The sequence below is a fragment of the Miniopterus schreibersii genome (genome assembly GCF_964146895.1).
Source record: "Miniopterus schreibersii genome assembly, chromosome: 2".
In the NCBI taxonomy this organism is placed as follows: Eukaryota; Metazoa; Chordata; class Mammalia; order Chiroptera; family Miniopteridae; genus Miniopterus; species Miniopterus schreibersii.
In genome coordinates, this window is record NC_138102.1 from 179356309 (window position 1) to 179369588 (window position 13280).

General features: G+C 36.6%; 1 protein-coding gene across 10 annotated transcripts in view; it reads right to left on the reverse strand.

The window, feature by feature from the left end:
- Positions 1-13280, reverse strand: part of RBFOX2 (RNA binding fox-1 homolog 2) — a 249203-nt gene that overhangs the window by 159976 nt on the left and 75947 nt on the right. For all 10 annotated transcript variants that reach the window (XM_081129945.1, XM_081129941.1, XM_081129943.1 and 7 more), the window contains exon 2: positions 7562-7612. In XM_081129945.1, the coding sequence (XP_080986071.1) occupies positions 7562-7612 (51 nt within the window). The remainder of the gene's footprint in view (positions 1-7561; positions 7613-13280) is intronic.

Sequence of the window (13280 nt, forward strand, 5' to 3'; positions counted from 1 at the left end):
AGACTACATACATATCATACGATTCCATTTACATGAAATGTCCAGAAAAGACAATTTTATGGAGTCAGAAAGCAGATCAGTGATTGCCTAAGGGCTGGAGTTGGAGATTGACTATAAAAGAATTCAAGAATTTGGGGGGGGGGGCGATAATGGAAATGTTCGAAAACTGGACTGTAGTAATGGTGGCACAACTCTAAATTTAATAAAATCACTGAATAAATATACTTACAATGAGTGAACTTTATGGTATGGAATTCATATAGTGCCATTTAAAAAAGTAATTACTAAATATATATTTATTCCTATATATTTATGTATCTATTTAGTAACTCTGGGAGAAACAAAAAAGTATATAAGGGAATGTAATCATAATATTTTATGGTTCAACTATAAAAAATATTTACATAGTCATAATAATTATCATGCAATCATAAATCAATAATGAACCCTAATTTAACAAAAAGAAAAAGGGGGGGCCTTATTTGAAAGGAGAGTGTTTCCGTAAACCTTAATTTCTCATCTTCAACAGCAGGAAGCCAATGGGTAGAGTAGTGTCTAAAGTTGATAAATCAAGAAATAGCAAAATAAGCATGTTATTTAAATACACAGCAGCAAGCAGCAGAAGAAATAAAATGGTCTTTCCCAGGAGGGAAAAGCTTATAAACTATCTGCAGAAGGCAATCGTAAGCCTGAGCTGATTTCATGGTTTGAGAAAAGCGTTCGAGAACACTCGATACATTTACCAGCCCTTCATCCACTAGAGGGCACAAGGCAACACCTCAGAAGAACCTCAACCCATTGATGTCAGATACTGAAGAGAAGCAATCATTTGAATACACCTTTGCATAAAGATTGAAAGTGGGGTTCCAGACAACTAAGTAGAAAGAAAAGAAAGTGGGTTCATACTTTCTGTAATTGAAAAGCAAAGCAAAAGTGTTTTTAGTTAAATAGGGAACCAGTAAGAAAATTATTATAGAATGTGAAGTACAAAAGGGGCATGAAACATTTTGCTTCTAAACCAGTCATTTTAATCCAGTCTCCACCTGGGACAGCGGGGTAAAATAAAATTTCTCACTCAACAAATAAGTTCTAGCTGGAATCAATATTAAACACAGAAAATGATAAATGTACTGCCTAGACAGTTTAAGGTTGCATTTGGTGGGGGGGCCTTCCTAAAATTCATTCTTCACAGCAACCAGAATGCTTTGCTTTTTTAATGTAAAATAGATCATGTCACTTCCTTCCTTAAAACCTTTAAAGGCTTAGCATTAAATTGAGGACACTACTCAATTTATTCATTCAACAAATATTGATTGATCTTTTTCTAAATGCCAGGCTCTGCTCTAAGCAAAGTCACAGCTTGCACAGACTTCTATTTTAGTGGGAGAGACAGACAATAAAGTACCCGCACTAGATAATTTCAGATAATGATTAGAAATTTGAGGAAAATGAGGCTGAAGAGTTAGTAATGTATGTAGACAACTTTAGACTAGTGCAGTCAGAGAAGCTTCTCTCAGGGGTAAACTTTGTATCTGTGACCTGGATGAGGAGGAGGTAAGGATCTGGGCAAAGGACACTGCAGATCTGAAGGTGGAGGAGACAGTGATTCCACAGGCCTACAGCTGGGATCAAGCTTGATGAGTTCAAGAATGAAAAGAATGGCCTATGAGGCTGAAGCCAATTGTAAGAGCTGCAGGAGCAGGAATTACAGAGGTAGGCAGTCGGCTCCCCTAGAGTGCTCCTATACCAACCCATATGATGGGGTAATATTCTGCCCACAGAAAAGGAATGAAGTACTGACTCATGCTACTACATGATGAACCTTGAAAACGCTATGTCAAGTGAAAGAAGCCAGTCACAAAAGACCAGCTATTGTATGATTCCAGTTATATGAAGTATCTAGAATAAGCAAATCCAGAGACAGAAAGATTAATGGTTCCTAGAGCTGGGGTGAGGGGATGAGGAACAGGACAAGGGCACGAGGTTTCTTCACGGGTATAATTTTAAGGACAACAATTATGAGAATTTTGTTTGCAAAACTACACATTGCAATTTATTAGTGGGTGCGGGAAGGAAATCAACTTTGGTCAATCAATTGTTGGTCACATCAACAATTTTTTTAATGGAATAAAACAGAATGGAAAATATCACAGTGCTTAGAACATAGTAAGAATAAGTATTACCGCCCAGCCACATGTGGCTCAGCAGTTGAGCATCGACCGAGGATCCAGGAGATCGCAGTTCAATTCCCGGTCAGGGCACATGCCCGGGTTGTGGGCTCGATCCCCAGCAGGGGGCGTGCAGGACGCAGCTGATCAATGATGATTCTCTCATCATTGATGTTCTCTCTCCCTCTCTCTCTGTCTCTCTCCCTCTCTCCCTCCCTTCCTCTCTCTGAAGTCAATTAAAAAAACAAAAACAAGAAGATATATTTTTTTAAAAAAAGTATTACTTGGTAAGACTAATTCTAAGTTATATTCACACAGATGTGTGTGTGTGTGTGTGTGTGCCTGCGTGCACACAATGGATCACAATGTAAAAGCTATTGCTTACTAGTCGTTGCCGTCTTTTTTTTTTTCCAGATTGGAAGAAAAAACTTGAACATCCTCACTATGTCTTCCATTCTAACTCTCCCCAAGGGAAGAAAAGTATCCATCATTTCTTTGCCACCAAACCAAATGAGTATGAAAGAAAATGCATTTGCCATTGTCTATGGCTCCCAATCAAAATAACTAAAATCCCCAGAAGTTCATTTACAAAAAATCAGACTAAAATAAAGTCCATTCCAGGGATAAAGTAGAGAACTGGTTATAAAAAAGTAAATAAAAAATTCTTGAGAGGAAAATACTTTGGAAAAAAAAATATTCCCTGTCATTTAAATTTATCCTCTAAATTAAAAGGCTGCCACTCTGAATTTAAATCTCTAATTGTTTAAGTCACATCTGTAAACTTAAACATCTCCTTTGATATTCCCTATTCCCACTTTGTTTCCGTGAATCATCTGAATATGCCCATACTGTGGCTTTTCAACAGAACTTTAGAAAATTGAAGGGAAAAAATTTTAAGGAGCCACTGACTTAGCATTTAAAAAATCAGATAAAGGGCTTAATTACCACGACATTATTTCTTTATATTTAAAATACAAAAAAGATAAATTGTGAACCATAAGCTATTCTGACAAATAAGAAAGAAAACTACTATCTATGTGACACTGGGAAATTCAATTAAAAATCTCTGCTTTGGTTTTCTTATCTATAAAATCTGGGTAAGAAAGCCCAACCTACCTGGAAAGAGCTATTGTAAAGATCAAAACATACATGGAAGCACACATTATAAACTATAAAGCACTTTACAAACATTTGTTTTTATAATTTACTAACATTCCCGTTTCCATATAGCTGACTCAACACCTGAACCCAACCAAGAGTCTGTGCTATCACCTCTCACCCCAAATGTGAATAGCAATGTTGCATTCCCACAGTGTTAGGCACTGTGTCATAATCCTAAATCCAATTACTTTACTTCAGAGTTCACTATATTTCTTTCTTTATAGCTAGAGTGACCATACATCCCATTCATCCAGGTTTGCCTAGGACTATTTCAACATTAGCATGCCTTTCCACTCTCAAAAGTGCCCCAACTTGAATAATAAATGTTAAGGTCACCCTAATTATATCAGACATAAAGTTGTAGCACCAAAAGGTGACAAGGGGCTGACCTTAGGATTCCCACTGTATGTTCCAGGAGCCCCCTGAAAGCCATCACAAATAAACAAACAATGTTAGCAAATAACAGTAAGCTTGCTATGCAGAACTAAGCCTAGTCAGATTGCTGCTTCTCCTATATAGACCCTCCTATATAAAATCTCTGGAGCTAATGCACACAAATACTCTCTCATTTAAAACATATTACAAACCCACAAAATATTCCAGCCTTAGTAAACACTTGAGAACTCATGTACACACATGCACACACACATCAATCACAAAGAAACAGTCAACTAGGAATTTAAACCACTGCACCATATCATCAACAGAAAATTCTGCAGAGCCTCAGATAAAACAATCAGCCTTCTGAGCTGATTTTCACCCCTGTAAGTCTGAAACAATGTTTGTCTCCTCCATTTCCATAAAGAGAACACATTAGCAAGCACAGTAAAGTACTTGAAGTGCTGTATAAAAGCAATGGACTGCCATCCCATTAAGCCTGTTAACTGATTGGGAAAGAAGACTAAGGTGACCATGCATAAAAAAGCAAAACCTCTGCAACGTCGCGGGTACTTCTTTCCCCTCCTTTCCTTCACAGGTTTTTAATTCAAGTGTGTTGCCAGGACTTTATAACAGATGAAAAGGGTCATTAAAACAGTGAAATGTCCGCCCACTTCCTGCTAGGGAACTTGGTTGTAATAATCTTTAACCAACGGTCATGGACTCCTAGAGATCTATAGTTGAGCTTCAAAGGGTCTATGAAGCCCCCAAATGGTAAATAAAGTACTACTGAGTGAGCAGGCACACATGCACGTAACTATTTCTCCTTGGATGAATCGACAAACCCCAGTGTAGAGGAAAAGACCCTCAACAGAAGACAAATTTTAGTTCTTACTCAGCTACTAACCTGCATTGTTACCTTGGGTAAATCATTTTAATCTCTCTGTGCCTCAGTTTCCTCATCTTTCCAAAGGGAATATTTGTTTTATCTACTTCAAAAGGTGGTTATGAGGATGAGATGAGACAGTATCAATGAAAATGCTCTGCACCAATCAAAAAACTGCAATTTTTATATCTTTAAAATCACTAGTAGATGCTTATAAAACTCCTGCCTGGGGATGGCTCCTATCTATTTAGAAAGGAAGTAAAAGACTTTAAAACTGCAAATAATAACACACAATTAAAATTCACCTTCACCCCACTTCCCAGCTCCTGGATTTGCTGAGCCAAACCACGCTGGGGAGATGTAAAGATCAGAAATTTGGTCTCTGCCCAGCTTAGGCTGCTCAATGGCCTATGTTTCACACTGATAAATGACTCCTGAATCTCAGAGCACAAAGTGAGAGTTAGGAAGGTTAGGCGCATTAATTAGCAGTACTCGTTTGGATTCTGTGGTCATCAAATAAAACAAGCAGCTATTCAATATTTGCCTATTCATACTACTCTAAGATCTCAAATTCAAAGATTCAGCCAGAGAACAAAATAACCCCCAGGAAAATGAACTAAAATAAACCTGTCGCCATCAGAATGTGCCTCAAAGTAAATGAAGAAGCTTTAAAGCACGGCAAAGGGTCTACACGGGCCTACAGTAGAGGTAGAGTGAGTTACAGGTTACAGAGCTGGGTCCCTGCTGCAAAAGAAAGGAAAAATAAGTAGTTCCAGGCAAAGACTCTACTTTTTATGCTTTAACAAACTCCTCTTAATGTCTTTTGCTTGCCTCCTTATTGATTAGTAATGCCCACAGCAAGAACAGAGCATTATACAGAACCCTGTCAGATTCTTTTAAACTCAGCAAGTCTATTCCCATACTTTACACTTCAATTTGTTTTATCTTTCTATATTTAAAATCAGCCTATATGCAAAATCAGCCTATAAGCAACATAAATAATTAAATACTTGTTTTAGTACACATGATTAGATTAAGGAGTGATCCCTTATACTTTAAGAGTCACAGGTGAAAAGTACAGAAACAGAAAAGATCACTCCTTGAAAGCAGCCCACAAACCTGACTGCACAACAGAATCACCTATAGGAACTGCTAAATATCTGAATGACAAAGCCCAATCTTAGACCTATTCAATCAGAATCTTGAGGGCCAGATTTCCAGGCAACAATATTTTTCTGATGTATGCACACGAAATACATCAAAGGGCATATATTTTGATGTGCTCGTACTATCAAAGGGTATATATTTTACAGCTTACAGAAGATCTAGGGCAAACCCAAACCAAAAAGAAAGGAAAAAAAAAAACCCTCTATGTTCTCTTCAGATTTGGGGTAAATGACCATATCTTTCACCAAAAACTTTCACAGAGACAATCTTAAATTCCAAGGGTAATGATCGCACAGGGAAATGTACACAGTATGAAAAACCTGTTTTCTCTTCCTTGTTCTCTGTATCCTACTTAGGGCCATTCTGATGTCAACCCAGCACCAAGAGTACAAGAACTGGGCAAATAGTCTCAAATCTGGAGGCCCCCCCGCAAAGAGGTGACTATTGATTATGGGGCCATCCTAGTTGTTAAAATCAGCTTCAGGGGCTTTGATGAGATTCAACTAATTCCTGGAAGGGGAACAATGTCAACTTTGGATTGACGCTCTGATGACACCTATTCCTTGGACAAGCCTAGTAACGGTGGCACCTTTTTTTTTTTTTTTTTTTTGACAACCCTACAAGGAATGGTAGATAAGCATTCAAAGATATTTCTAGGAGCTGCCCTTTCAAATCTCCTGAAGAATGTCAATATCCTGCCCTGGCCAGGTAGCTCAGTTGGTTAGAGCATCATCCTGATACACCAAGGTTGTGGATTCAATCCTCAGTCAGGGCACATACAAGAATCACCCAATGAATGCATAAGTAAGTAAAACAACAAATCAATGTTTCTCTTTCTTTCTTTTTTTTTCTCTCTCTCTCCCCTGCCTCTTTCCTCTCTCTCAAACCAATCAATAAATAAGATTTTTTTTTTAAAAAAGAATGTCAATATCCCCAAACAGCAAGGAGGTAAATTTCAGACACTAGGTGTCTTAAACCACATCATCTCTTTGAAGTAGCCTTACCTGTTCTTCCACCCTAACTCTGCTCTGGCCTCATCTGCTTAAAGCTTCAAATAGCAAAAGACAGGGAAGGCATTTTATACACTCACCTAAACCATACAGAGGATGTCTCATAGGATGCAGTTCTGCTCTAACCCACAATAGGGCCTTGGCTTTTTCCAGTCATCCTCCCTATCTAACAAAGAAAGACAGCAGAAACTTCCCTCTCTCAAACAAGCCTTCCCTGATTAAAACCATAAGGCTGAATCCCCCAGGGAGGAGAATGGAATTTTCTTGTTACAGATTATTGCAGGGTTCAAAAAATTTGTGAAAGCAGGGGCTAAGTGACAGAGAATAAAGAGACAAGTCCAGTATTTAGAATTATGAGGCATCAAGGAAACCTGATTTAGAATTATTAGCCTGGAGAAGAAAAACAAAAGCAACTGTGATTGCATTTGAGTGATTTTTTCCCCCTATAAAATCCACAATTTCAATAAGGTGATTACATGCTTTTAGGATTAAGAAATAAAGGGTGGGGCAAAAGTAGGCTTACAGTTGTTCGTATGGAAAATAGTACAATAATTAACAAATAACATAATAAACTATTTCACGTATTCACGACTGTAAACCTTTTTGCCCCCCCCCCGTATATTTTATTTATATCTCTAAGTATAAATTCATTGCTGAAATTAACCATATCACTCTCCAAAATAAATAATTTCAGGACATGCTCGCTATCATAGCATCCTTAGACACACACACACACACACACACACACACACACACACACACCATCTGAGTTATAAATAACAAATACCAACCTGGCTGTCCCGTGCTGGGAATCCATGATAACCTGGGGTCAGAGGCTCGTTCTAAAAGAAATAAAAGAAAACTATAAGATGAAAGAAAATGTTAAGAATAATCAAAAATCATCCAAATTAATCAAGTATAAATTCCTGCACCAGATCCTAAAGTGTTCTGTTGCTATATTCCACTCTACCCAACTATAAACATTTCCCAGTTTAGCCTTCACAATTGCAAATAAACAAAATCAAACGCACAAGAAAACCAGTATCTTCTTACAAACACTATCATAAACACTATTTTCCTCCCTGTACAGCTAAATCTATTTCCTTCCCAGTATATACCAACCAGGGAGGTAGTGGGATTTGGGGCCAAACCATCCCTAACCTCACACTGTGGAACTTTAGCATCCCTGACCCCTAACCACTAAAAGCCAGTAGCAGTCCTGAACACCAGGACAACCAAAACATCCACAAATTTCCAAAAGCCCTGGTTGGAAAGGGGACAGTACTACCCCTAATGAGAACTACCTCTTGACCTGAAGTTTTAGCCCCTCCCTCTACCAATCTGCTTTCCTTCAGTTCTTTTAAACCTAGAAGAAATTCTACCTCTGTTCCAGACTTCCCCTACCACCTTATATCAGCTTATGGACTCAAGTAACTCCTAACATGTATACATGCTAAAATTTGTTTAGGTTACTTACACAATTTACTTATGACTCAATAACTCTTATTTTTGTAAAGGTGTATCACATTCAGTGTCTCATATTCACATTAATTGTTAAATCTAGATCTTTGAGAGCAAGAATGATAACTAATAAAAGCTATACAAACCCTAATTTAGTATAAGGCCATACAATATCATTTATGGCTTACCTGACCCATTCAACCATTCAGTCACCATATATTGAATACCTAGTATTTTCAAAATACTGTTAGGCGACTGAGAGTAAGAAAGATGAAAAAAACAAGTCTTGCCTTCAAGAGAACTTTTAAATGGGAGGAGATACATATGCACACAAAGGTGTAAATAAGAACATACGATGCTTTTGCAATTTCTTCTTCAAAGTGCTCACTACAGCTACATGAAAAGACCCTCATCCTCTTATATCCATTTGTACTTTCATTCCTACCAGCAGAATAACAAGAAGAATTTTCATTAATAGGGCTTTCATATATGACAAGAGTGTAAACTTTCTACTAATGGTACATCTGCTTTGATAATATCCATAGCTTTTATAATCTAAAGTTCACACTTCTTTCAGAAACATGAAAGCCAGGATTCAACTTAAGCTCACATGCAGAGACCCCATGTCTTGTTCACGGTTTTCCTGCAATCTAACAGTGTCTAACACATGGTGAACACCCAAAAGAACGTGTAAATAAATAAATGTAGTTCGATGACCAGAATTTTTTAGACATTCAGTCACTGATTCAATCATAGACAATCCGGTTCTCCTTTTTTTATTCCTAAGTATTTGGACATTTATAAATTAAGTCTCTCCAAAGAAAACATGGCAAAGATAACTGCCTTAAGAAGCACAGGTGCCAAAACAATCTTGAGAAAGAAGAGCAAAGTTCAAAGGACTCATACTTCCTGATTTCAAAGTTTACTACAAAGTTCAGTAATCAAGGTAGTGCAATACTGGCATAAGGACAAAAATAGAGACCAATGACACACTATTGAAAAGTCTCAAAATAAACCTTTACAGTTATGAAACTTGATCTGTGAAAGGGTGCCAAAAATTAATGGGGGACAAAGGAGCCTTTTCAATGAATGGTGCTAGGACAGCTGGGTATCCACATATAAAAGAAGTTGGAACTCCTCACAACGTACACAAAATTAACTCAAAATACATCACAGACTAAACCACAGAACTCTTAGGAGAAACACAGGAGTAAATCTCCATGTCCTGTGACTAGATAATAGTTTCTTCAATATGACACCAAAAACAGAAGTAACAAAGGAAAAAAAATAGATAAATTGGACTTTATCAAAATTAAAAAACTTTTGTTCTTCAAAGGACACACTACCAGTTCTGAGGATCTAATGTTCAGCATAGTGATTATAGTTAATAATACTATATTATATACTTGAAAGTTGCTAAGAAAGGAGATCTTAAATGTTCTCAGAAAAAAAAAAAAATGTTAATTATATGGCATAATGCAGGTGTTAGCTAAGGCTGTGATGATAATCATTTTGCAATTATATATCAAATATTATGTATCAAATCAACACATTGTACACCTTAAACTTACACGATGTTATACATCAATTATAACCGGATAAAGTTGGGTGGTGGGGGGAAGACACCACCAAGTGAAAAGAAAGCCCACAGAATGAGAGAAAATATTTGTAAATCATATGTCTGAGAAAGGACCTGTATTCAGAATATCGTATAAAGAACTCTTACAACTCAACAACAAAAAGACAGCCCAAATTTTAAAATGAGCAAAGGGTTTGAACAGGAAGTTCTCCAAAGAAGATACACAAACGGCAAGCACATGAAAAGATGCTCAACAGCATTAGTCATTAGGGAAATGCAAATCAAAACCACAGTGAGATAACATTTCACACTCACTAGGATGGCTATAATAATAAAAAAGTTGGCGAATATAACAAGTATTGAAAAGGATATGGAGAAACTGAAATTTCATATTTGCTGGTAGAAATGTAAAATGATACAGACACTTTGGAAACAGTTTGATAGCCCCTCAAAATGTTAAAACAGAGTTACCATCTGACCCAGCAATTCCACACCCAGGTATAACCAAAAAAGTGAAAACATGTTCACCCAAAATCTTGTACACAAATGTTCACAGCAGCATTATTTCACAATAGCCAAAAAGTAAAAACAATCCAAATGTCCACCAACTGATAAATGGACAATGCGGTACATATCCATAATTGAGTATTATTCAGCAATAAAAAGGGATGCAGTACTGATACAACATGGGTGAATCTTGAAAAGACCAATGCTAAGTTTAAAAAAACCTAGAGAAAAAAGGCTACAAATTATGTAATTCCATTTATATGAAATATCCAGAATGGGCAAATCCATGGAGAAAGAAAGTAAATTAGTCTAATCGTTCTAGAAGCTAAAGGAGAGGAATGGGGAGTGACTGCTAATGGGTACTAGGTTTATTTTTGGTGATGAAAATATTCTGGAATTAGATAGTGGTGATGGATGCACAACGCTATGATTATATACTAAAATCCACCAAAACACTAAAAATACTTTAAAAGGGTGAGATTTATGGTCTGTGAATTATATGTCAATACACCTATTATTTAAAAATAATAATTACCGGTAATGTTGACTATTTTCACACAAAGTTTTACAGGGGAGACATAGATAGCTTAAACTGTAACCAAAGAACAGGGCTCCTTCTGAAATCCACAAGTGCCTTGTTTGTTCTGAATTCCAAAAATGTAATTCAACACCATTCCCTACAGATTTTAACGATGATGATAAAGATGATAACACTAGATACTGAGCAACTGGATGGAGAGGAGGAAGAGAAAGTTGCAAAGAGGAGATGATAAAGTATAGCCAGTAAGTGGGAAAGTCAAACTTTCAACCCAGGTCTGTTGGACTCCAAAGCCCCCACTCTTTCCATTTTATCAAGTTCTCTTCTCTAATAACCATCGCGCAGCATTCTTTTCCCGTGAATAGTTCAAGGTTGTCCGAAAAAGGAATTGTATGATTAAGAAAGTAATCGAAAACATCCAACGACATAATTAACAGAGATTCGTCACTCCCAGAAAATATCCATGTTTAAACGACATTCTTGGGTTCAACGATTCAGAAAACGTTTTATAAGGAAAAAAGTCACATGCCTACAAGCCATTATTGTCAAAAACTTGAATAGCAAAGACAGACATAACAGCACAGAGATGTGCCAGAGGAAATTATTTATTCCTCCACTTGCCTTAGCAAAGCAGTACTCTTCCATGTCTCCATTTCTCAAATAGGCTATTTGGAATTCTCTGGCCCTCAGAAATTCCCTGACCCTCTGCAAGTGGCCTATGCTTAATGACAAAAGCTTGCTTCCCTTTTTAACATTTCCATGCATATATCTTTCCCTTCAAAATATACTAACTTTGCATGTTTTTGAAGCTTATTAAAAAAGGATCCTATTGTATGTATTCTTTAGTAATTTCCTTTTTTTACTCAATACTATCAGATTAATTTCACTAATTCTGACTACTGTTTAGTATTCTAATTTATGGGCATGTCACTATATATTTAAATTGTTCCCAGTTCTTTTTGTTTGCACTCACAAACAATGCTGTCTATGAACATGCTTTTAGATTTGAGATATTTTTACTCATGAGACTGGTGAAAATAATATCACAAATTAGTACGAAGAATAAATAGATATCTTCACATCTAATACTAGGAATTTAAGTATATTAGGACCACTGTTCTGGAAAGCAATTTGACAATAATTATTAAAATATCAAATGCACGTATCTTCTTGTAAATTTCACATCTTTGATCTAGAGAATCACTTGCACATGTGGATCAAAGAAGCATGTGCAAAAATGATCAATAGTTTGTAATCATGAAAAACTAGAAAGAACTACAAGTCTCCATTAATAACAGGAAAACAGTATCATTAACTATTGTATTATTTCAATATCCTCTGTATAAGTTTTTAAAAAGGTAAAATCTCTATGAATTACCGAAGTCATGTTAAATGATAGCAAAGCAGTGTTATTTTTTTAATTACAATACAAAAAGAGGCATTTCTACATGCATATAAAGAAGTAAATAGCCCGGCCGGCCGGCGCGGCTCAGCGGTTAAGCACTGATCTAGGTAGGATCCAGGAGATTGTGGTTCGATTCCAGGTCAGGGCACATGCCCAGGTTGTGGACTCAATCCCCAGCAGGGAGCGTGCAGGAGGCAGCCGATCAACGGCTCATCATTGATGTTTCTCTCTCTCTCTCCCTCTCCCTTCCTCTCTCTGAAATCAATAAAAATGTTTTTAAAAAAATTTTTTTAAAGAATAAGTGCACAAAGATACAGACAAATAAATATATAACAAACCTATTACTTCTAACAGTGGTTACGTCTAGGGAAAAGAGTAAGATTTGTGGAAGGATGAGAGGGCATACTTTATCTGAATTGTTTGAATTTTACAAAATGTGAAATTCATGTATTACTTAGAATACTAAAAAGAACCCAAAAAGTCACTACTACCAGTGTTTCATGTTTTAAAATTTATAAAAACACCTTCACATCATCTTATATAATCCTCACAATGCAGAAAACAGGTCTTATACTCATTTTACAGATGACAAAACTAAATGTCAGGAAGATTAAAGTGATTTACTCAAGGAAAAATAGCTAATGATAGTGGCTGAGCTGCCTTCAAACTTAGGTCTTAACTCTATACCCAGTACTTCTGCTGCTTCATGACAACTAGTAAAAAAAAAATTCCCCTGGTCCATGTAGGGATGATCATGATTACCTAAAGACATGTAGATCTGGGTTTTTAATCAATGTAAAAATAATAACTGACATTTAAAGCAGAAATGGAATCACAAGACAAGCTAATGAAACAGATGGGATAGAAATCAGAGGTGTTAAACTCTAAGAGCTATTCGCTAGTAAGACTGAGTTAGAAACTGACTCTACCTAGGCACAGAGACTGCTCAAAAACAAAATGGCCCTGGCCCAGTGGCTCAGTTTGTTGAAGCATCATCTCACACACCAAAAGACTGTGGGT